This window comes from Hemitrygon akajei, chromosome 20 (assembly GCF_048418815.1).
Source record: "Hemitrygon akajei chromosome 20, sHemAka1.3, whole genome shotgun sequence".
Classification (NCBI taxonomy): domain Eukaryota; kingdom Metazoa; phylum Chordata; class Chondrichthyes; order Myliobatiformes; family Dasyatidae; genus Hemitrygon; species Hemitrygon akajei.
This window is the reverse complement of record NC_133143.1, coordinates 71760099-71786373: the sequence shown is the minus strand read 5'-3', so window position 1 is coordinate 71786373 and position 26275 is coordinate 71760099. Positions and strand designations below refer to the sequence as shown.

General features: G+C 41.9%; 1 protein-coding gene across 7 annotated transcripts in view; it reads right to left on the bottom strand.

Annotated features, from left to right (window-relative positions):
• The window catches only part of LOC140713921 (alpha-1,6-mannosylglycoprotein 6-beta-N-acetylglucosaminyltransferase A-like), a 174493-nt gene that overhangs the window by 117590 nt on the left and 30628 nt on the right, over positions 1 to 26275 (bottom strand). For 5 of the 7 annotated variants that reach the window (XM_073024609.1, XM_073024614.1, XM_073024613.1 and 2 more), the window contains exons 2-3: positions 7455 to 7815; positions 563 to 730 (exon numbers count right to left, since the gene is read on the bottom strand). In XM_073024609.1, the coding sequence (XP_072880710.1) occupies positions 563 to 730; positions 7455 to 7692 (406 nt within the window). In that variant the 5' untranslated portion in view covers positions 7693 to 7815. Of the gene's footprint in view, positions 1 to 562; positions 731 to 7454; positions 7816 to 26275 lie in introns of those variants that run through there. The other 2 variants (XM_073024612.1, XM_073024615.1) reach the window with 2 other exon arrangements.

Sequence of the window (26275 nt, the reverse complement as noted above, 5' to 3'; positions counted from 1 at the left end):
AGCGAGTGGTATTCTGAAATTGACTGTCACTGATTGATTATTTAGTATCTTACAGTGATCGCATTTACATGCTGAGTTCAGTGCACTAAACATGGATTTTAAACAGTAACAGTACTTTCTAGAGTAAACATTGAAAATATTACAATTTTAAGTCTCTATTTTAGGTATATTTATAGGGATACATAGTGTTCACCCCTGCTGTCATAGGTTTCAACCGTCTTCCACCTAGGGGATTTCTTGTTCCTACAAAGAACCACGCTTAAAGTTTAAGCCGAATAGAATCTGCACTGGCCTGGGGACAGTCAAGGGTTCCATTGTGTACACCACATCACAGCATTACATTCATTGTATTACTTTCCTGTTAATACTACACACCAATCCCAAAACTAATTGAGAGTGTATATAGAGCAGCAAATACATTCTGTATTTCCGCTGGGCAAGAGCATCAATGAAACCGTCCAAAGGGCCCTGCAGGATAACAAAGTGACCAAAGCAGGAAGAGGAGGACTGGAAACAGCACACCACTGTCCTATCGCAGCCCAGCCCTGCTATCTGACACTACCTTGCTGACTGATCTGTTTACTGCCACCTGCAGGCGCTGCATTGTTACTGGTGTTGTTGGTGGTGTTCGTCAGGCTGCTTGAAATCATGTCATCCACTCTGTTCTCCAGCTTCCATAGGCGTTGCAGTATGTCATCAAGGAGAACAGCAATCGTCCGCTTTAGGTCAGCTGAGGAAACAAACAACCCAAAACAGTTAATATTTTATTCAATTCCCATACAAGTACAAGCAACAAGGATGTGGTATGGCATAAAAATAGCCTTAAACAAAGTCTTTCAAGTGTCTTGAGTCACTTTTCAAAATCTGAACCCTTCTATTTCTTCATCCAGGTCATTTATAAAAATCACAAAGAGAAGGGGTCCCAGAATAGATCCCTGTGGAACACCACTGGTCACCAACCTCCAAGCATAATATGAACCATCTACAACCACCCTTTGCCTTCTGTGGGCAAGCCAACTCTGGATCCACAAAGCAAGGTCCCCTTGGATCCCATGCTTCCTTACTTTCTGAATGAGCCTCGCATGGAGAACCTTATCAAGTGCCTTACTGAAATCCATAAACACTACATCCACTGCTCTACCTTCATCAATGTGTTTTATTACACCCTCAAAGAAATCAATCAGGCTCTTAAGGCATGACCTGCCCTTGACAAAGCCATGCTGACTATCCCTAATCAAATTATTAAAACTTGCCCATCACTGAAGTAAGGCTTACTGGTCTATAATTTCATGGGTTATCTCTACTCCCTTTCTTGAACAAGGGAACAAAATTTCCAACTCTCCAATCTTTTGGTACTTCTCCCGTTCCCATCTAAACCCCTTGCTCTAAGGAGATGTCAGTCATTATTTGGAAAGTTAAAACCGCTCATCACAACAACCCTATTATTAATGCACTGTTCCAGAATCTGCCTCTCTATCTGCCCCTCGATAGTCTCTGTTACTATTGGAGGGGGGTCTACAAAAAACATCCAGTAGAATTATTGTCCACTTCCTGTTTCTGACTTCTACCCGCAGTGACTCAGTAGACAGTCCCTCCATGACTTCCTCCTTTTCAGCAGTTGTGACACCATCCTTGATAATCAATGCCACACCCCCACCTCTTCTGCCTCGCTCCTGGTCCTTTTGAAACATTTAAAGCCAGGCATGCTCAGCAACCATTCCTGCTCCTGATACATCCAAGTCTCTGTAATGGCCACAATGTCATAATTCCACATATTGATCCACATTCTAAGTTCATCCGCCTTGTTTATGATACTCCTTGCATTAAAATAGACACATCTCAGGCTGAGTGCTGCTTTGTTCTATCATCTGCCTATCCTTTGTCACAAACTCCCTACAAGCTGTCTCTACTTATACCCCAACCTCCCTATCCTCTGCCTCTTCACTGGTTCCCAACTGCTGTAAATCTAGTTTAAACCCTCCCCAATAGCATTAGCAAACCTCCCCACCAGGACGTTGGCTCCCTCAGATTCAAGTGCAACCCGTCCTTTTTGTACAGGTTACACCTGCTCCAGAAGAGGTCCCAATGATCCAGAAATCTGAATCCCTGCCCCCCGCTCCAATCCTTCAGTTACATATTTACCAGCCACCTCGTTCTACTCCTATACTCACTATCACATGGAACAGGCAGCAATCCTTAGATTACTACCTTTGAGGTCCTGCTTCTCAGCTTCCTTCCTAACTCCCTGTACTCTGCTTCCAGGAATTCCTCCCTCTTTCTACCTATGTCGTTGGTCCCAATACAGACCATGACCTCTGGCTGCTCACCCTCCCAATTCAGGATATTGTGGAGACATTTAGAAACGTCATGAACCCTGACACCTAGGAGGCAAACTACCATCCGTGTTGCTTTTTCCACCTACAGAAGCTTTTTGAGAGGGTGATTTTAGATGCATATCATATTTATACTGAGTTAAGTATTGTATGTAATTAGTTTTGCTACAATAAGTGTATGGGACATTGGAAAAAATGTGTGAATTTCCCCATGGGGATGAATAAAGTATCTATCTATCTATCTATCTAGAACCGCCTATCTGTCCCTCTAACTATAGAGTCCCATATTACTGTTGCCATCCTCTTCTGTTTTCAACCCTTCTGAGTCACAGGGCCAGACTCGGACCGAGAGGGACGACCACTGTTGTTTCCGCCAGGTAGGGCCTCCCTCACCCAACAGTACTCAAAATGGAGTAATCTGGGAAATTATAGGCCGGTAAAAGGCTCTAAAAGTAACCCAGGAAATTATAGGCTGGTAAGTTTGATGTTGGTAGCAGGTAAATTATTGGAAGGAGTACTAAGAGATAGGATCTACAAGTATTTAGATAGACAGGGACTTATTAGGGAGAGTCAACATGGCTTTGTGTGTGGTAGGTCATGTTTAACAAATCTATTAGAGTTTTTCGAGGAGGTTACAAGGAAAATGGATGAAGGGAAGGCAGTGGATATTGTCTACATGGACTTCAGTAAGGCCTTAGACAAGGTCCCGCATGGGAGGTTAGTTAGGAAGATTCAGTTGCTAGGTATACATGGTGAGGTAGTAAATTGGATTAGACATTGGCTCAATGGGAGAAGTCAGAGAGTGGTAGTGGAGGATTGCTTCTCTGAGTGGAGGCCTGTGACTAGTGGTGCGCCACAGGGATCAGTGCTGGGTCCATTGTTATTTGTCATCTATACCAATGATCTGGATGATAATATGGTAAATTGGATGAGCAAATTTGCTGATGAAACAAAGGTTGGAGGAGTAGTGGACAGTGAGGAAGGTTTTCAAAGCTTGCAGAGGGATCTGGACCAGCTGGAAAAATGGCAGATGGAGTTTAATACAGACAAGTGTGAGGTATTGCACTTTGGAAGGAAAAACCAAGGTAGAACATACAAGGGCACTGAGGAGTGCAGTAGAACAGAGGGATCTGGGAATACAGATACAAAATTCCCTAAAAGTGGCATCACAGGTAGATAGGGTAGTAAAGAGAGCTTTTGGTACGTTGGCCTTTATAAATCAAAGTATTGAGTATAAGAGTTGGAATGTTATAGTGAGGTTGTATAAAGCATTGGTGAAGCTGAATTTGGAGTATTGTGTGCAGTTTTGGTCACCGAATTACAGGAAGGATACTAATAAGGTTGAAAGAGTGCAGAGAAGGTTTACAAGGGTGTTTCCAGGACTTGAGAAACTGAGTTACAGAGAAAGATTGAATAGGTTAGGACTTTATTCACTGCAGTGTAGAAGAATGAGGGGAGACTTGATAGAGGTATATAAAATTATGATGGGTATAGATAGAGTGAATGCAAGCAGGCTTTTTCCACTGAGGCTAGGGGAGAAAAAAAAAGAGGACATGGGTTAAGGGTGAAGGGGGAAAAGTTTGAAGGGAACATTAGTGGGGGCTTCTTCACACACAGAGTGGTGGGATTGTGGAATGAGCTGCCAGATGAAGTTGTAAATGCGGGCTCACTTTTATCATTTAAGAAAAACTTGGACAGGTACATGGATGAGAGGTGTATGGAGGGATATGGGCCGGGTGCAGGTCAGTGGGACTAGGCAGAAAAACAGTTAGGCACAACCAAGAAGGGCCAAAAGGCCTGGTTCTGTGCTGTAATGTTCTATGGTTCTATTGTTAAAGTGGATGACCACAGAAGTGCTCTCCACTACCTAACGCTCTGCTTTCCCTCTTCTGACAGTCACTCACTTGTCAAATGTGTTCAGGAAAGTTTCCTTAATCAGTACATAAAACATAATTATGTACTCAGTACATAATCATTACATAGTACACTCTCCCAACTTCCTTGCTGTCCACTACACCCCCAGTCTTGGTGTCATCTGCAAATTTGCACATTATTGACAAAGATGATAAGCAACAAAGGGTCCAGTACCGATCTCTGCAGTACACCACTAGTCAGAAGCCTCCAGTCAGAGATGTCATTGGTTAAGGGTGAAAGGTGAAATGTTTAAGAGGAAGATGAGGGGAAACTTCTTCACTCAAATGGTCATGAGAGTGTGGAATGAGCTGACAGTGCAAGTGGTGCATGCAAACTCAATTCTACACTGAAGAGAAATTTGGATAAGTACTATACATGGATGGGAGGGGTATGGAGAGCTATGGTCTGGGTGCTGGTTAATGGGACAAGGCAGATTAATCATTCGGCATGGACTAGATTGGCCAAAGTGCCTAATTCTGTGCTTTTGTGTTCTATGACTATGACACCATAAGGGGTGATGGAAACAGATTTAATTTTTAAATGAAATGCAGTTGAAATTGAAACAATACAGGGCCATAGAGAAATGTCAGTCACTCATTCAGACTCAGACACATCCATTAGGAATAAGCTGTTTCTTTCTGTGCAGTATTTCTCCAAGCTATCATATGGAATTTTACAAGAATGAGGAAGGATCTCACTGACACCTATCAAATATTGAAAGAGTGGATGTGGGGAGGATATTTCCAATAATGGAACTACCTGGGACCAGAGGGCACAACCACAGAACAGAGGGATGTCCATTTAGAACAGAGATGAAGAGGAATTTCTTTAGCCAGAGGATGAAGAATCTGGAATTCATTGCCAAACTGCTCTGCATGCCAAGTTATTGAGTATACTTAAAATAGAGGCTGATAGGTTCTTGATTAGCAAGGGTATGAAAGGAGAAGGCTGGAGAATGGAATTGAATTAGCCATGATGGAATGGTGGAGCAGACTCGATGGGCTAGAATGGCCCAAATCTGTTCTTGTGTCTTATGGTCAAAATAAAAAAACTATTTGAAAATTCTGACAGCCGTAGCGAAACTATATAATCCTTTAACATATACCATATCCTCGTTATATGTGCCTTCACACAATGTAGATTTACAGTTATGCGTCAAACCTATTTCTACCAACTTCTCCTTATATGCGTCCAAAACTCACAGTTATGTCAGGCTGTTGGGACGAGAAGCACCGCTTTCTTGTCAATACAAGTCATGTGCGCATTCCCGCCAGTCTCGCATTGGTTTTGCCAGCATGTGGATGTGCGATCTTGCACTCTTAAACTTCTGTTGTTATCATCTACCGTGCACTGATTTTGTGCTTGAAATATTTAACTATGCCTCCTAAGCGTCCGATGTCATGTCCTGGACCATCAGCCAAGCGGTAGAGAACCGCTTAACACTTGAAAAAAAGTTGTAAATTATAAACAGGGCGGTGCCAGGCTCTGGGACACTACTTCAGCCTGGGTGAGTCCATGATCAGAAACATAAAGAAATATGCTTAAACAATAAAAAGCGCAGTGATTGATTCATCACAAGTGTCTTCAAAGATTGTTACCAAAGTGCGTAACCCGATTATGACAAAAATGGAGAAAATGTTGAGTTTGAACATTGAGCATGAAACAAAGAAAAATCAACAATCAGTTCCAATCATCTTTGTGTGAAAGCTTTGGAAATTTATGGACGCCTTTGTTCAGAGGCTAGTGAGGAAGTGTCAAGTGATATTGTTAGCTTTAATGCAAGTGGTTGATGGTTTTCTAAGTTTGTTAATCGTCACAGGCTTCACAACTTAGTTGTGCATGGTAAGCACGCTAGTGCTGACCACAAAGCCGCTGAATGCTACCCTGTGCAGTTGCGGGCTATGATAGCTGAGTTAGGCATCACACCAAAGCAAATGTTCAATGCAGACGAGACCGGCTTTTTTTGGAAGTGTCTGCCGAAATGTACTTACATAAGTAAGGATGAAAAGACTGTGTCAGGTTTCAAGGCAGCAAAGGATAGGTTGACTCTGCTTATGTGTTCTAATGTATTAACTTTCTATGATTTATTACGCTGAATATTACCTTAAATTGATTAAATATAATACGAATGTTGCCTTGTGGTACTGCTTTTGTGTTGTATTGGTATGAAAATGTGAATAAATTACAGATAAAACATATTTAGGAAGCCCTCCAGAACGCATCCCTATTTTCTCCATTTAAATAATTTATTCACATTATCTGTTTTCCATACTATGCATCGATTGCGAGGAATGTGTCCCCCACATATAATGAGGAGAGGGTGTAATAAATAATTCTGTAACTTTGACCATCTGTGCTCATGGGAGTCAGAAAATTCAATTCATTTCTAATTTAGGTCTGTTTCCCCTATCTTTCAGCTCACCTCTGTGACAATACAAGGAAATACTTTATAAAATTGCAGTCCATTTTATCTTGGTAAGACAATTTAAGCATCATTTGTATCTCTGTTTCAGTTTATAAAGGGGAAAGCAGGATACTAATGTTCATTTGCCACTTCCTTGTGAACACCAATGCTCATAAAGAAACTACAATTTGTCCAACATATTAATTTATAACTTCGATTCATTTAAAAAGGCATTCTCAGCATAATATTCTCCGTCCCAAAACAAAGCCCAAGAAATATAGATCATAATATCCTTATAGGAAGGACGTGGAAGACTTAGAAAGGGTGCAAAGGAGACTTACCAGGATGCTGCCTGGATTAAAGAGCATGTCTTATGAGGATAGGTTGTGCGGTGACTTGATAGAGGTGTACAAGATGATGAAAGTCATTGATTGAGTGGATCATCAGGGACTTTTTCCCATGGTAGAAATGGCATAATTTTAAGGTGATTGGAATGAAGTATGGCGGGGGGGGGGGGGGGGGGTGGAATGTCAGAGTGATGACAAGAGTGGTGGTGCCTGGAATGCCCTGCTAGGGGTGGTGGTAGAGGCAGATACATTAGGGACTTTAATAAACTTAGGTAAGCACATGGATGATAGAAAAACAGAGGGCTATGTGGAAAGAAAGGGTTAGATTGATCTTAGAGTAGGTTAAGAGATCAGCACAACATTGTGGACCAAAGGACCTGTACTGTGCTTGTGCTGTGATGTTCTATGTGCTATAATATATGCACATGACCAAAGCAAAGGTTTGGCAATTCTTACCATATCCTGCCATTGAGGCACCACGAGGGCCATCTACTGCATTTTGGTTTTCCTCTGCGAGAGCTCGAACGTATCTTTTACTCAATTCCAGAATCTGTTCGCGCAGTTCTGCACTGTTTTGACGTTTTGGATGCTGGAAAGTGTAACGAAGTAACACCAAACCCCAAATAAACCCAAAAACTAGCAACAGAGCACTTAGTTTCTGGGACGCATTTCTCCTGAACAGACTTCCAAACATCTTTGCCGGCCACTGCCTCCTTTACATGCGAAATAGTCTCATAATCAACATCTTCACCTTTTGTGTGGAGCATCCAAGCAGTCTGTTGCTTTAAACATCTTTGTCTAATGTTCCTTTTCAGTCCTGTAAAACAAAAGGGGCCACTTACTCTTTAGGAACTGAAAGTTGGTTGTTTCACAATTGATGATTAATCATAAGTGTCGCCTCACCTGGAAGGACTGTCTGGGGCCCTGAATGGTGGTGAGAGAGGAAATGTAAGGGCAGGTGTAGCACTTGTTCTGCTTACAAGGATAAGTGCCAGGAGGGAGATTGGTGGGAAGGGATGGGGCGACACTTCACCTGTGAGTCGGCTGGTGTGGTATACTGCGTTCGGACCCGACACAGACTGGGAGACCGTTTCGTTGAACACCTACGCTCGGTCCGCCAGAGAAAGCAGGATCTCCCAGTGGCCACACATTTTAATTCCACGTCCCATTCCCATTCTGATATGTCTATCCATGGCCTCCTCTACTGTCAAAATGAATCCAAACTCAGGTTGGAGGAACAACACCTTATATACCAGCTGGGTAGCCTCCAACCTGATGGTATGAACATTGACTTCTCTAACTTCCGTTAATGCCCCTCCTCCCCTTCTTACCCCATCCCTGACATATTTAGTTGTTTTTTTTTCTCTCTCTCTGCCCATCACTCTGCCTGTTCTCCATCTCCCTCTGGTGCTCCCCCCCTACCCTTTCTTTCTCCCTAGGCCTACGGTCCCATGATCGTTTCCCTTCTCCAGCTCTGTATCACTTTCGCCAATCACCTTTCCAGCTCTTAGCTTCATCCCACCCCCTCCGGTCTTCTCCTATCACTGCATTTCCCCCTCCCCCCACTACTTTCAAATCTCTTACTATCTTTCCTTTCAGTTAGTCCTGACGAAGGATCTCGGCCCGAAACATCGACAGTTCTCCTTATAGATGCTGCCTGGCCTGCTGTGTTCCACCAGCATTTAGTGTGTGTTGATTGCATTCGCCTTCTTCACAACTGACTCAACCTGGAGGTTAATCTTTAGGGTATCTTGCTCAAGGACTCCCAAGTCTCTTTGCATCTCTGTATTTTGAATTCTCTCCTCATTTAAATAATAGTCCGCCCGTTTATTTCTTCCACCAAAGTGCATGACCATATACTTTATAACATTGTATTTCATTTGCCACTTCTTTGCCCATTCTCCTAAACTATCTAAGTCTCTCGGCAAGCTCTCTGTTTCCTCAACACTACCCATTCCTCCAACTATCTTTGTATCATCGGCAAATTTAGCCACAAATCCATTAATAACGTAGTTCCAAATCACTGACATACATCATAAAACCAGCGGTCCCAAAACCGACTCCTGTGGAACCCCACTGGTAATCGGCAGCCAGCCAGAATAGGATCCCTTTATTCCCACTCTTTGTTTTCTGCCGACCAGCCAATGCTCCACCCATGCTAGTAACTTCCCTCTAATTCTGTAGGCTCTTATCTTGCTAAGCAGCCTCATGTGTGGCACCTTGTCAAAGGCCTTCTGAAAATCCAAGTACAGCACGTCTACTGCATTCTCTTTGTCTACCCTGCTTGTAATTTCCTCAAAGAATTGCAGTAGGTTAGTCAGGCTGGATTTTCCTTTCAGGAAACCATGCTGGCTTTGGCCTATCTTGTCATGTGCCTCCAGGTCGTCTGTAATCTTATACCTAACAATCGTTTCCAAATACTCTGTGAAACATCTGTCTAAAACATTGAAATAATTTATGGGGATGTTTGTGCCTGGTAAGAGCAGACGCAGACTCCATCCTTGCAGTCTGCCAGTAATTCTGCCTTTGCCTAATGCAAAGGCCTGTATTGTGCTGTAGGTTTTCTATGTTTCTATCTCTATTTTGTAAGATCATTCAAACTTCTTGCACATTTGTGGATTGGTTCTCATTTCCCCCCCTGATTTAGGTCATTAACTAAATGAAAGGAACAAATTACTAATGTGGTACAAGAATAAGACATTTATAAGCACTTTTTTCAGGCAGGTAAAAACAGGGGAGAAATTTGGTTTTCCAGAATTTGAACAGAGAAGGTTAAGAGATGCTCAAAATCTTGGAGATAGGGTAAATAATATAGAACTGCTTCAACAGCGGTGCGGGCACAGTTGGTAACTAGGATTTAAAATAAAACTTGCCAAACCAGTGTAAGATGTGCAAATATTTATTTTCAGAGCCTTCTTGTTATGATCTGAAAAACACCGTATGAAACTGTGTTCTAAGCCTGTTCAGTAATAGCATTCAAAATGGGACAAATACTTCAAAAGGAAGCAGTTTCCTGAGTTGACGAACTAGCAGGGTTGTAGTACCAGTTGGTTTGCATTCTTTTAATAGCTTCTCCCAGATATGATAGCCTTCTGTATACCTTCTTTGAACAAAGCCCTGGATCCCCAGTGACCAGAAAGAACTTTCGAATATTAAGAAGAAAGCCTTCAGGTCTGCAGATAGACAAATACTGATGCAAGTACAGAGTGAACTGAGGGTAAGGCTGTAGGAGTACAAAGAATCCTACAAGAGGAAGCTGGAGTACAAGCTCCAGCAGATCACTTGCTTCAAAGTTAAGGAAAGGAAGGTTGAGGGCTGCCTGGATAGGGCCAACGAATTGAAATTGTTTTTCAACAGATTCAGCGCGGGACCTCATGCTGTCCCCTGCCCCACTTGCCCAAACCACATACTCTCCTTGGGACTGATGTCATCTCCCTCCACCCCTCCCTCCCCTCTGGTGGGAGCTTGTGTTCCAAACCCCACAACTTTGGAGTATCCTGCCTTCATGGGGATGACCACCTTTCCCCACCTGACTGTGACTGTAGGTCAGGTTAAAGAGACAGCTGGAGAGACTACATCAAGACAAGGCTGCTGGACCAGACGGTAACAGCCCCAGGCTACTGAAGGCCTATATGAGCCAGCTGTCTGATATTTTGCAGCACCTTTACAATCTGTGTCTGAGCCAGGAAAAGATACTGGTGCTATAGAAGACTTCCTGTTTGGTTCCTGTACTCAAGAAGGCAACTCCATCTGAAGTTGACCAATTGCCCTAACATCCCATGTGATGAGGATGTTGGACGGGCAGGTCCTGACTTATTTTGGACCGCAGGTGAGATCTTCATTGGATCCTCTACAGTTTGCTAACCAACCTCATGTGGGAGTAGATGATGCCATCACCTACCTGCATTAGAGCTCACTCCCAGCTGGATGATGCTGGTGGCATTGTGAGATTCACATTTTTTGATTTCTCAAATGCCTTTAATACAATGCAGCCACTTCTTCTGAGCAAGAAGCTGCAAAGGATGGACATAGACAAATCCACTATTTCCTAGATTACTGACTATCTGACAGATAGACCCCAGTTTGTACAGCTGGATAGTTCTCTGTCTGAGATGGTGGTGAGTGGCACTGGAGCACCACCAGGGACTGTCCTGTCTCTCTTTCTGTTCACACTGTACACCTCAGACTCTCAGTACAAATCTGAGCCAACAGTTGCAGAAGTTCTCTGATGTCTCTGTGGTGGTTGGGTGTATCAGATGGGCTGGAGTCAGAGTACAGAGGACTGGTGGACAAGTTTGTGAAGTGGTGTGGGAGGAATCACCTGCTCCTGAATGTGGCTAGGGAGATGGTGACTGGTTTTAGGAAGAAGAGGACTGTGACGAGTCCTGTATACATACTGAGTGAAGTAATTATGGTGGTGGAGGAGTACAAATACCTGGGTGTTCACCTCGACAACAGACTTGACTGCAAAACCAACACCTTGACAGTTTACGAGAAATAAGGTGGATGATGTTGCAGTGTTACAGATTGCCAGGTATGCGTTGCGTCTAACTCGCTGTAAGGTTTCATTGCTAATGCAATGACCTCTCTGTAATGTTTCACTGCTAATGTAACGGCCTCTCTGTAATGTTTCACTGCTAATGTAATAGTTTCTCTGTAGCAGCAATGTTTGGGTTATGACTGGAGATAACAGGGCTTTGGAAGGTGTGCTAGCCAATGAGAGGCATGTTGTTCTATCTTGTGAGTCTGGGAGCAGGGATTTGCGGTCTTTTGCCGGGGAGAGATAAGGAGAGAAGACGTGAATGGACAGAGTTGGTAGAGCGCCGGACAGAGTGGACTTAGACCAAGGATCCAAGGGTCAGCAACAATCAGAGGAGGTCGGCAGGGAACAAATGAACAGAACCATGAGGTCCAACATCGTGCATTAGACTGTTTCATGAGAATGGACCCTTTTCGGGTTTTTTGTTTCTTTACCAACCATATATTCAAATTAAGAATTATAAAGCTCAATCGTTTAATCGCATATTGTGTACTGTTTGTTATTTTGTGGTACTGATTTGTAACAGTGGATACATTGTGCAGCATCCACCCAAACAAGATTTCTTAAGTTTGGCTGGGCCAAGGGCTGTCTTCCTCTAGATTAAACTGCTAGCAGAACTGAAAGTTATAATTGTGGGGGCTCATCCAGGATTGGTTTTGTTGGATGCTGTGTGATTACCCTCTGCATTGAACCAGTGGGGTAGATACTCGCACTGTTAATTTGCCTGTTAAGTACTGTTAAAGTTGCGATTGAGGGCAGAGGTTTGATAAAATGGCTGGTGCAGCTCTCATTTTAATGCAGACCAGCGCTGACGTAGCGGTAGCTGGGGACGGAGATTTCAAAGACGAGGTTCTATCATTATCTGAGGAGTGAGGGGAAGGAGTGGTTGGATTTGGAATGTCTAATTAGTCCACGTACCCCAGTGAAGAGTGAGAATTCTGAGAATTCACCCTTCCTCTCTGGCGAATAAATGGAAAAATGCCCAGGTAGAGAGTCCCTGCTATGGTAGGCTCCGCTTATTCTCTGGAATAATGCCCACCCCTAAAGGGAAAGAGGAGTATGAGACTTGGGCAGAGCAGACCTCTCAGTTGTTAGATGAGTGGCAGTAAACCCCCATCAGTAAAGCAAAAGAGATTGGTTGAAAGTTTGAATGGGCAGGCTGCTAACGTTGTGAGAGCCGTCAGGTTAAAGTATCCCGTAGTGACAGCTGTTAATTACATACAAGCACTGGACAATGCTTTTGGCCTGACAGGAAGCCCAATGGAGCTCATGGTGGGGTTTCAGAACATGCGGCAGCAGAAGGGGGAAGTTTTCTGTTTATATTTTTCGGCTAGAGAGGTAGCTAAATTGCTTGCAGTGCAGAGGGCTCATTCAGGCAGCTGAGGTGCTCGCCCCCTCCATATTTGGTTGAGCTGATCAGAGAGGTACGGAAAGAGGAGACTGCATCAAGAGGCGCGGGAGGCCTCCGTCTGCAGGGTACAGTCCTCGGTAGCAGCCCCTTGTGATGAAGTGACCATGGATAGCCTGCCCCGGTGACCGGTAGAGGAGATAGTGGCAGAGTTGAGAACGGAGGTACATCGGCTGTTATCAGTGGGTGTAACCCTCCCCCATATGATGGAGCTGATGGGGGGAGCAGATCCCCTAGCAGGACGAACAATGCGGAGGGTTGCTGGCAGTAGGTGTCATGCAAGAAGGTAAGTGAGCCCCCGGGTACCTAAGAGAGTCATTGGGAAAACTTAGAGGAGACCCAGTAAGGGATTGGCCTGGTGTCTCTGGGGGAACACGTTCCCAGCAATATACCAAGAACCCCCGAAAGTGAAAGGCCCTATTCCTGAAGGCTTGGTGGGACCATGCTCCAGTGTATCGCTACGGATAGAGGGTATTTATGCTAAAGGCATACTCGGCACCAGGTCACAGGTCATGCTGTTGTACCATTTGTTTTACAACCGGTATCTGAAGCATTTACCATTGACACCATTCAGGGCACTGGAGATATGGGGGCTTAGTGCTAAGTGATTATCCCTATGATGGTTATTTGTCAGTGAAGCTGGAGTTTTCGGAGGTGGATGTGGGAGCATCTGAGGTCCTTGATACATTAGTGCTGGTTTGTCCAGACCCCGTTGAGAAGGGTGGCGTTTCAGCTTTGGTGGGAACCAGCACCCGTCTTGTGAGGAAACTCATGGAGGCCTGAAAGGAGAAGGCTGGCGAGAGCTTTCTGGGAACATTATCCATTCACCTGATGTTTTGAGATGCTTTAAGGAAGTGCGTGGCAGCATTAGGCCGGATACTGAATTTAGACGAGGAATTGTGTGGCTCACCCAGTCAAATCCAATGGTGGCATGGTCTGGGAAAGTAGCGAGAGTGATAGGGTCCCCCAAATTTCCTGGAGCGCCTGAGAGCGAGGCCCTCTTAGTGGCTTCTCTGGAAGACAACGGGGGGGGGGGGGGGGTCAGGATTTCCTGCTGGGGTACTGGTGAGGCTCGAATTGCAGAAGCCCTCGGTTGTACAGGCAAGCAGGATGGCAGTGATAGTCAGGAACACTATGAAGAGGGAGGTCACCTTCAAGCAGGGGATGCCTCTGGCGCATCTGTTCCCGGTAACAGTAATGTCTCGTGTCTCTGTGAGACCAGCCGGTGAGAAACTATTGGAAAAAGAGGGAAAGTTGACCGCTGAGTCATTCAACTTCGGGGACTCCCTAGTTCCTGTGGGTTGGAAGATGTTGAAGCTGGAAGGTGTCTTTTCCACTGACGAGTTTGATGTGCGTTGTTCCAAGAGCACTTGTCACACTATCCGGGTGACTGAGGACACCCCGTTTAGAGAGTGATCTTGGAGACTGGCCCCTGCAGAGGTGGAGGACGTTCAGCAGCATTTGTGCAAGCTGAAGGAAGCTGGGATCATCACTGAGTCCCGAAGCCCCTATGCATCCCCAATAGTAGTGGCCTGAAGGAAGAATGGGAAGGTACGGATGTGTGTGGACTATAGACTCTGAACAGGTGCACCGTCCCTGACCAGTATACTGTCCCGAGGATTGAAGACGTGTTGGCCTGCCTGAGTGGTATGAAGTGGTTCAGTGTGCTGGACTTTGGGAGTGGATATTACCAGATCCCCATGAGTGAGGCCGACAAAGAGAAGATGGCATTCATATGTCCACTGGGATTCTTCCAGTCGGAAAGGATGCCTCAGGGCATATTGGGAGCCCCTACAATCTTGCAGCAGGTCATGGAAAAGACAGTGGGGATATGAACTTGCTTGAGGTATTGGTGTACTGGATGACCTCATTGTGTTTGGATCCACCTTGGAAGAAAATGAAATGAGGCTGCTGCAGGTGCTGAGCCACCTGAAAGTTGAAGGGTTAAAACTTTCCTTGGACAAGTGCCAGTTCTGCCGAATGTCTGTTAGCTATGTTGGGCACATAGTCTCACGGGATGGAGTAGCTACAGATCCGGCAAAGATACAGGCAGTGACCATTTGGCCAAGACCTTAGACTGTGAGCGCTCTGCGCTCGTTCCTTAGGTTCTGTGGTTACTATCGGAGCTTCGTGAAAGTGAGTCACCTGTTGAATTAGCTTCTGTGTGGTTACCCTCCCTTGGGGAATAAAGGACAGGATAGTGAAGAGCATCTTAGCCTCTCGGAGCCCTTTGGACCGAGGTGGGATGCAAAATGTGAGGGGGCCCTTCAGTTGCTGAAGGGGCTGCTGACCCAGGCGCCGGAGCTGGCTTTTACCATTTGTACTGCACAAGAGGGCTTAGGGGCCGTGCTGTATCAGGATCAGGGCACCGGTTGAGACCCGTTGTGTTTGTCAGCCGGAGTCTGTCACCCTCTGAGAAAAACTATCCCACTCAAAAGTTGGAATTTCTGGCGTTGAAATGGGCGGTGGTGGATAAGCTGAGTGACTACCTCTATGGGGCCAAGTTTGAGGCGAGGACGGACAACTCCCTAAATTATGTCCTTACCTTGGCAAAACTGGATGCCACAGGCCATCGGTGGCTGGCGGCATTGTCTGTCTATGATTTCAGCCTGAAGTACTGTCTGGAAAGCAGGAACATTGATGCTGATGCTTTGTCCTGACAGGTGCACGAGGGACTGGACAGGGACGAGGAGTGGGAGAGCATTCCTGCCCCTGGGGTGAAGGCCCTGTGTCAGTTTGCCATCACCGTGAAGGCAAAAGAGGGGCAGGATTGAGTGGTGGATCAATTGGGGGCTTCTAATGATGCCATTCCCCAAAATTACTGTAACCTGACTGCTCTGAAGACAAATCGGCTGCTGGAATTGAGTTCTGGGGAAGTGGCAGCTGCTCAGTGAGAAGACCCAGGCATCGGTATCATTTAGTCAGCGGTTGAAATGGGAGACATGGCTCAGGCAGAGAAAATGAAATGCGCAGTGGTGCCTCCATTACTGAGAGAATGGCCTTGGTTGGAGTTGTGGAACCAGATCCTATACTGGGTCATATCACCCCCGGTCTGACCTCAGCGTTGCCAGCTGGTTCTGCCCGAGAAGTATCGGAGGATTACGTTGAAATCACTTCATGATGATTCTGGACATTAGGGGGTTGAAAGACCTACGGAGTGCTCAAAGGCCAGTTTTACTGGTCTCAAATAAAGTCAGAAGTCGAAGAATACTGCAAGTCCTGCATTTGATCCATATGGTGGAAGACGCTGCCTACGTGGGCAGCTCCCTTTCCCACCTGCAGACTGCAAGGCACCTAGACCTGGTGTGTATGGATTTCCTGTCAATAAAACCCGATGCCAGCAACATGGTGAATGTCTTAGTCATATGGACCACTATACCAGATACGTGCAGGCTTTTCCTACCAAGGACCAGAGGGCATTCATGGTGGCCAAAGTGTTATGGGAGAAGTATTTCATTTATTATGGCGTTTCCAGGCGGATACATAGAGATCAGGGACGGGATTTTGAAAGCAGACGCATGCTTGGAGCCGAGAAGTCAAGGACCACGCCCTATCATACTCATGGTGATCCCCAGCCCAAGAGGTTTAATCGGACGTTGCTTGACATACTCAGGACCTTAGAGATCAGCAAGACAAGCAGATGGAGTCAACATATTGGACATCTGGTCCACAGTTACAACTGTACACAAAATGAAGCTACCGGGTACTCGTCATGCTATCTAATGTTTGGGCGCGAGGCGAAGTTGCCCATTGACCTTTGTTTTGGGACTGACAAGGGTGACTTACCGTCGAAGACTTATCTGAAGTATGTGTCTGACAAGAGAAGAGAGCTGAAAAGGCTGAATTAGCTGGGAGCATGGCTGCCAAGCAGAATCAAGGAAATAAGAGGAGGTATGATTAAAAGTTGAGGTTCTCCTAACTCGTGCTGGGAGACCTAATCCTTGTAAGGAATTTCGCGCTTACTGGGAAACACAAGTTTGTGGACCACTGGGCGGCTAAGCCCTATTGGTGGAGAGTCAAATGCCAAACCTACCAGTTTTCCGGGTGAAACCAGAGGATAGGAAAGGGCCTGTCAAGATTCTCCATCAGAACCACCTGCTGCCCCAGAACAAGAGGTGCAGGTAGACCCAGAGCCCGACTTGGAGCCTACACCTAGTAAGAGGACTCTGTGGAAACATGAGGCAACTGCAGGGCCCAAGTAGGAGAGGTTAGGCCGGCTCCCACCCCTGAGGGGGGATACTGATTTGGAGGATGAGGACCTGGATGTGTGGTATATGCTGCCTTTTCTTAACTCCCCATTGATTGAGGAAGAGACTTTCAGCCCTTCTCCCACTGAGTCAGGTAAAGTTGGGGAGGGGGGTTATCTGTGGACAGCCTGGGTTTCAGCGAGACCCTACAGGGGATGAAGCTGGGATTGGGTACGGGACAGAGGAGTCTGAGTTGCAGGTGGGCATGAGTTGTAGATCAGGAGAGGCCTCGTCAGGTAGACCTGAAGTATCTCCAGTAGTGTCTGAAACTGAAGAGTTAAGGTGAGGAGGTACGGAGGTCTCAGAACTGAATCGTGGTTGAAGGATGGTTGTAGTTGGGAACTGAATGTCCAAAGTTACACATTATATTGGAGGGTAGGAAGGTAGGCAGAGGGGTGGTGTGGCTCTACTGGTAAAAAATGGCACCAAAACAGTAGAAAGATGAGACATAAGATTGGAAGAGGTTGAATCCTTGTAGTTCGAGTTTAAAAAAAACTGCAAGGGTAAAAGGACATTGTTGGGAGGTGGACCACAGGTTACAACAGGAAATAGAAAGGGAGAGGCTAAAGGACAGCGTTATGGTAGTCATGGAGATTTTAACATGCAGGTTGATTGGGAAAATCAGGTTGGTAATGGATCTCAAGAGTGAGTTTGTTGAATGCCTAAGTGATGGTTTTTTAGAGCAGTTTGTTGCTGAGCCAACCTGGGGATCAGCTATAGTGGTTTCGGTGTCATGTAATGAACAGGAGACGATTAGGGAACTTAAGGTAAAAGAATCTTTAGGAACCAGTGATCACAATATGGTTGAGTTCAACTTGAAATTTGATAGAGAGAAAGTAAAGTCTGACGTATCAGTATTTCAGTGGGGTAAGGGAAATTACAGTGGGATGAGAGAGGAGTTGGCCAAAGTAAATTGGAAGGAGCTGCTGGCAGGGATGTCAGCAGAACAGCAAAGGCGTGTGTTTCTGGGAAAAATGAGGAAGGTGCACGACATATGTATTCCAAAAATGAAGAAATGCTCAAATGGTAAAATAGTATAATCGTGGCTGACAAAGGAAGTCAAAGCTTTTGTAAAAGCAAAAGAAAGGGCATCCAACAAAGCAAAAATTAGTGGGAATATAGAGATTGGGAAGTTTTTAAAAACCTACAGTGAGCAACTAAAAAAATCATTAGCAGAGAAAAGATGAAAAATGACAGCAAGCTAGCAAGTAATATAAAAGTAAAAGTTTTTTCAAGTATGTTAAAAATGGGGGGACGTCACGTGATGATGTAGGATCGAGATGTGGAAATCCAGCTCTCCCGTAAAAAATGAATAAATTAATGCTTAAGTGAAGAAAAGTTAGTAAATATTTTCTAAAAACAACGTCTAAACTACTCAGGATTTTCCTTAGATATGCCTCCTAAACAGACGCAGAAGAAAACTACTACTTTGAAGACAGTACAAGCTGGGCCGGCCACCATGAAGGAGCCTCGGACTCAAGTGTATCTTACCTCTGGCGATACAGAAAAGAAATCAGCAGCAACATCAACAGTCTCCAAGAAGGAATAACAGGAACTGCGCGTGCGCGAAGGAAGGGGCATGCACAAGCACAAGCAATTTGAACTACAAATCCCAGCTACGATTGGAAGTGGAAGTGAAAAAAGAATCCGCGGTGAATTCGGATTCTCTGGATCATACAGATGAAGATGAGGAGGCAAAAGAAGAACAACAGGAAGAGGTTGGAGGTGGAAGATCTTCTGGAGATGTAAGAAAAGCTTTGGTGCAAATAATGCATGAATTAAAAGAATTAAAACATTAAAAATAATAAAAGAAGATATTAAAAATATGAAGACTATGTTTGATAAAATGGTGAAAAAACAGGAGAAAATGGACAAGAAATTTTAAAAGTTGGAAGAAATAACGGGAGACACAATTGATAGAGTGAATAAAATGGAAGATAATATTCTTGCCTGGACATCAGAAAGAAAATGACTGTTGGAAAAAATAGACGTGCTTGAAAATTTTAGTAGATGAAATAATATTAAAATTGTTGGTCTTAAAGAAGGGATAGAGGGAGAAGATCCAATAAATTTTTTTTTAAATGGATCCCGGAAAATTTGGAAATGGAAGAGGGAACCCAGTTGATTGAAATCGAAAGGGCCCACAGAGCCTTAAGACCAAAACCTCAACCTGATCAAAACCCACGACCAATCTTGATAAAATGCTTAAGATATCAAGATAAAGAAAAGATCCTGAATGCGGCTGCCCAATGTGCCAGAAAGAGAAATGAACCATTGATGATAGAAGGGAAAGCAGTTCTTTTCTATCCTGATATAAGTTATGACCTTTTGAAGAGAAAGAAGGAATTTAATCCATCGAAAAAAGTTTTATGGGAAAAGGGTTATAAATTTATATTGCGCCACCCGGCAACACTGATAATTTTTTTGGATGATGGAAAAAGAAGATTTTTTACTGATCATCGGGATGCAGAGGAGTTTGCACAAGAACTCCCAAATATTCGCTAGACACAGTAAAGATTTAAAAGTGAAACAGATGAAGACAGGGACAGTGAAGTGAGTTGATGGACATTAAGGACAGAAGAATATTTAAATATACTTTTAATTATATGATACGGGGGAGAAAGGTAAAAATTTGAGAAATATTAATTGAGAGTAGTGATATTATTTTTTCTTCTCTTACATATACTTCTTTCATGCTACGGGGGAGCTGGGGGAACTTTGGATTGATCGCTACGGGATTCACGTGTGTAATCATGGCGTTTGCCATGACCCGTGCAACGGAGGGGGATAATGTTGTGTTTTTTTTCATTCACAACATTAGCAGGGGGTTTCTGTTGTTTTTTTTCTTTATAATCTATTTTTCTTTTATCTTTCTTTCTTTGCCTGGATGATCGGAGGGGAGACACATAGCAACATGGAGAATTTTAAAATAATTCCCCAAGGTACTACGAGAGTTGAAATATTATGTATTATTATAGATTGGAGTAACCCCGTTAAAAATAATGACTAATTTAATGAATTTTTAAAGTTTTAATGTTAATGGGCTTAATGGACTGGTGAAAAGAAAAAGAATTTTAACATACATTAAGAAAATGAAAATAGATATAGCTTTTATACAAGAAACACATTTAACAGAGATAGAACATCAGAAATTAAAGAGAGATTGGGTCGGAAATGTTATTGCAGCTTCATTTAATTCAAAAGCGAGGGGAGTTGCAATTTTGGTTAACAAAACTTTACCAATTAAAATACGAAATGTATTAGTTGATTCTGCGGGAAGATATGTAATCATACATTGTCAAATCTTTTCAGAACTATGGACTCTTACGAATATTTATGCATCAAATGAAAATGATGTAAAATTTATACAAGAGGCTATTTTGAATTTGGCTGATGCACACGATAAAATATTAATAGGTGGAGGCTTTAACTTTTATCTAGACCCAGTTTTAGATAGGTCAACAAAGGTTGTTACAAAACCAAAAGTAGCAAAATTAACTTTATTATTGATGAAAGATTTAAATTTGATTGCTATATGGAGAAGAATTAACCGAAGAGAAAGAGATTATTCATTTTATTCAAATAGACATAAAACTTATTCAAGGATAGATTTTTTCCTACTATCAGCGAATATTCAAGACAGAGTGAAAAATATGGAATATAAAGAAAGAATATTGTCAGATCATTCCCCCTTGACAATGACAATAATAATGATGGATAAGGAGGAATCGATTTACAGATGGAGATTTAATTCAATATTATTAAAACGTTAAGATTTTTGTGATTTTATGAAAAAACAGATTCAATTTTTTTTAGATACAAACTCACATTCAGTTGATGATAAATTTATATTATGGGAAGTGATGAAGGCATATTTGAGAGGCCAGATAATAAGTTATACTTCTAAAATTAAGAAGGAATATATGGTAGAAATAGATCAATTGGAAAAAGAGATCACAAAATTAGAAAACGAATCTCAAAGATATATGACAGAAGAAAAACAAAGACAACTTGTTAATAAGAAGCTACAATATAATACACTTCAGACATACCGAACAGAAAAAGCAATTATGAGAACTAAACAGAGATATTATGAACTAGAAAGGTTTGTTGAGATAGAAAGGTTTTTATCACAAATAACTCTCCCAAAATTGAATTTGGAAGAACAGAAGGGATTAGATGTGCCTTTTACATTAAAAGAGGTCGAAGAAGCTCTAGGATCACCTCAGAGTAATAAATCTCCAGGAGAAGATGGTTTTCCACCTGAATTTTACTAAAAGTTTAAAGATTTATTAATTCCTCCTTTTATGGAGCTAATACACCAAGCAGAAAGAATGCATAAGCTTCCAGAATCTTTTTTGATGGCTATTTTAATAGTATTGCCAAAAAAAGACAGAGATCTTTTAAAGCCAACTCATATAGACCTATTTCTTTGTTGAACAGGGACTATAAAATAATAGCAAAGATTTTATCTAATAGATTATCTAAATACTTACCAAAATTAATACACATGGACCAAACAGGATTTATTAAAAATAGACAATCGGCAGATAATGTAACTCAGTTACTTAGCATAATTCATTTGGCACAAAAAGAGGGAAGAAATGAGTGTGGTAGTTGCTTTGGATGCAGAAAAAGCATTTGATAGATTGGAATGGGATTTTTTATTTAAGGTATTGGAAAAATATGGATTAGGAGTATATTTTATAAAATGGATTAAAACCTTAAATGCTAACCCCAAAGCTAAAGTGGTGACAAATGGCCAAATTTCAACAAGGTCAACTAGACAAGGTTGTCCATTATCACCTGCTTTATTTGTGTTGGCGATAGAACCATTAGCTGAATTAATTAGAACTGACTCAGATATTATGGGTTTCAAAGTTAATCAGGAGGAATATAAGATTAACTTATTTGCTGATGATGTTCTGATTTATCTAACTAACCCATTGCATTCGTTGCGTAAATTATCTTCTAGATTGGAAGAATATGGGAAAATATCAGGGTACAAAATAAATTGGGATAAAAGTGAAATTCTACCCCTTACTAAAGGAGATTATAGTCAATATTGATTAATAACTCAATTTAGATGGCCGATAAATGGTATAAAATATTTAGGTATAAGAGTTGATAATGATATAAAGAATTTATATAAACTAAATTATTTGCCATTATTGAAAAAAATTCAAGAGGATCTTGACAAATGGATGATGTTACCAATAACATTAGTAGGTAGAGTCAATGCTGTAAAAATGAATATATTCCCTAGATTACAATATTTATTCCAAACACTACCAACACAATTACCGCAGAAGTTTTTTCAAGAGTTAAATAAATGTGTGAGGAAGTTCCTTTGGAAAGGTAAGATGTCAAGAATATCGTTGGAAAAATTGACATGGAAATTTGACCGAGGAGGGTTACAATTACCAAATTTTAAGAATTATTACAAAGCGTAGATTTATTGCATCTTTTTTTGATGAAGATAAACCGGCATGGATTAGAATAGAATTAGATAAAATAGGAGAAAATATACCAGAAGATTTTATATATAAATGGGAATCTAAATGGATACGGGAAAAGAAAGAATCTCCTATACTAAAACATTTGATTGATTTACGGAATAAGATAAATGTTGATGATGAGATAAAGAAATCTTTATTAGCAAAGAGACCTTTAATTCAAAATAAACTTATTCCTTTTACAATGGATAATCAACTTTTATATAACTGGTTTCACAAAGGGATTAGATATATAGGAGACTGTTTTGAAGGAGGTATATTAATGTCATTTGACCAATTAAAGAATAAATACAAAATATCAAATAGCACTCTTTTCTGTTATTTCCAATTAAGGGCTTATTTAAGAGATAAACTGGGTCAAACAATGTTATTGCCAAAACCTAATGAAATAGAAACTTTAATTCATAAAGGAAAAATTTAAAAAAAATTTCTGGTATGTATAATTTGATTCAAAAACAGGCAATTAAACAAGGAATTCATAAGTCAAGACAAAAATGGGAAACTGATTTGAATATTAAAATTGATGAAACAAGTTGGTCAAGATTATGTCTTGACAGTATGACAAATACAATAAATGTTCGACTAAGATTAATACAATATAACTTTTTACATCGATTATATATTACACCACAAAAAATAGATTAAACTCAAATTTATCTGATCAATGTTTTCGATGTAATCAAGAAATTGGTACTTTCCTACACTCTACTTGGTCTTGTTTTAAAATTCAACCTTTTTGGACAAATTTAAGAGTTTTACTGGAACAAATTATTGGAATACAACTTCCACATAATCCAACATTATTTTTACTAGGCAATATTGAATGGTTAAAACCAAAATCCAAATTGAATAAATATCAGAAAGAATTCATAAAAATTGCATTGGCAGTAGCCAAAAAGGCTATTGCAGTTACTTGGAAATCGGATTCATACTTAAGTATAGATCGTTGGAAGAATGAAATTTTTAGCTGCATTCCACTTGAAAAAATTACTTATAATTTAAGAGATAAATATGAAATATTTCTGAAAATTTGGTGCCCTTATTTACAAAAGATAGGATTAAATATATAGGTGCTCCAAAGATAAAATTATTGGTTATCTGGGGAAAGAAATAAATATACATATTAAAGCTATTATGAACTCCATGGAGCATGTGGGGATCTTCTGATATCCAGGCATTCTTTCTTTCTTTCTTTTTTCTTCTCTTTTTTTCTATAGGGATATGTTAGGGGGGAGGGGTTAAGGGGAGGGGGGAAGGGTTGATAATTTTCTTTTCTTTTTGTAACCTATTTGAAAATTCAATTAAAAAAAAGTATGTTAAAAATGAAAGAGAAATGAGAACGGATATAGGACCACTAGAAAATGAAGCAGGAGAAATAACGGGGGACAAGGAGATGGCAGATGAACTAAATAAGTATCTTGTGTCAGTCTTCACTGTGGAAGACACTAGCAGTATGCCTGATGTTGTAGTGTGTGAAGGAAGAGAAGTGGGTGTAGTTACTGTTACAAGAGAGACGGTGAAAGACCTAAAGGAACACAAGTCACCCAGACCAGAGGAACTGCACCCTAGGGTCTGAAAAAGGAAGTGTTAGAGATTGTGGTGGTGTTAGGAATGACCTTTCAAAACTCATTGGACTCTGGCATGGTGCCAGAGGACTGGAAAATTGCAAAAGTAATTCCACTCTTTAAGAAAGGAGGAAGGCAGCAGAAAGGAAATTATAGACCAGTTAGCCTTACCTCATTGGGAAGGTGTTGAAGTCAATTGTTAAGAATGAGGTAACATAGGACAAGATAGTACAAAGTCATCATGGTTTCCTTCAGGGAAAATCCTGTCTGAAAAACCTGTTTGAATTCTTTGAGGAGATTACAAGTAGGATAGATAAAGGGGCTGGAGTGGATATTTGGACTTACAGAAGGGCTTTGACAAGGTGCTTACCAAGTTAAGAGCCCATGGTATTACAGGAAAGTTACTAACATGGTTAGAGCATTGGCTGATTGATAGGAGGCAGTGAGTGGGAATAAAAAGGATCCTTTCTGGTTAGCTACCAGTGACTAGTAGTTTTCCGCAGGGGTGGAGTTGGGGCTGCTTCTTTTTATGCTGTATATAAATGATTTAGATGATGGAATAGATGGCTTTGTTGCCAAGTTTGCAGATGATACAAAAATTGGTGGAGGGGCAGGTAGTGTTGAGGAAACAGGAAGGATGAGAAAAGGCAAGAAAGTGGCAAATGAAATACAATGTTAGAAAATGCATGGTCATGCACTTTGGTATTAGAAATAAATGTGTGGACTATTTTCTAAACGGGGAAAAAATCCAGGAATTTTGAGATGCTGAGGGACTTGGGAGTCTTTGTGCACAACACCCTGAAGGGTAACTTGCAGGTTGATTCGGTGGTGAAGAAGGCAAATGCCATGTTAGCATTCATTTCAAGAGATCTAGAATATAAGAGCAAGGATGTGATGCTGAGGCTTTACAAGGTGCTGGTGAAGCCTCATTTGGAGTATTATGAGCTGTTTTCGGCCCCTTAGAAAAGATGTGCTGAAACTGGAGAGTGTTCAAAGGAGGTTCATAAAAATTATTCCAGGATTAAACTGCTTGTCATATGAAGAGTGTTTGATGGCTCTAGGCCTGTATTCACTGGAATTCATAACAATGAGGGGTGACCTTACTGAAACCTATCAAATGGTGAAAGGCCTTGACAGGGTTGATGTGGAGAGGATGTTTCCAGAACTAGAGGGCACAGCCTCAAAAATGAGGGGCAACCCTTTAGAACAGAAGTAAGGAGGGATTCTTTTAGCAAAAGAGTGGTGAATCTGTGGAATACTCTGCCACAGACTGCGGTGGAGGCTAAGTCCATGGATATATTTAAAGTGGAAGTTGATAGATTCCTGATTGGTTGGGGCATCAAGGGATGTGGTGAGAGGGCAGGTGTATGGGGTTGAATGGGATCGGGATTAGCTATGATGAAATTGTGGAGCGGACTCAATGGGCTGAATAGCCTAATACTACTCCTATGTCATATGGTCTTATATCAGGCATGTATTTCCAATATTATAGGAATTTCTGGTAACATACATTCAGTGGCCACTTTATTAGGTACACCCGTACACCTGCTCAATAATGCAAATATCTAACAGTAACTCAATGCATAAAAGCATGCAGACATGGCCGAGAGATTCAGTTGTTGTCCAGACCAAGCATCAGAATGGGAAAGAAATGTGATCTAAATGACTTTGGCTGTGGAATGATTATTGATGCCAGATGGAGTTGTTTGAATATCTCATAAACTGCTTATCTCCTTGGATTTTCTACTATAGTCTCTGGAGTTTACAGGGAATGGTGCAATAAACAAACAACATCAGGTGAGTGGCAGTTCTGTGGGTAAAAACATCCTGTTAATGAGAGAAGTCAGAGGAGAATGGCCAGTCTGGTTCAAGCTGACTGGAAGGCGACAGTAACTGAAATAACTACACGTTACAACACTGGTGTGCAGAAGAGCATCATCTGAACATGTTAAATCTTGATGTGGATAGGCCATAGCAGTGGAAGAACATGACCATACACTG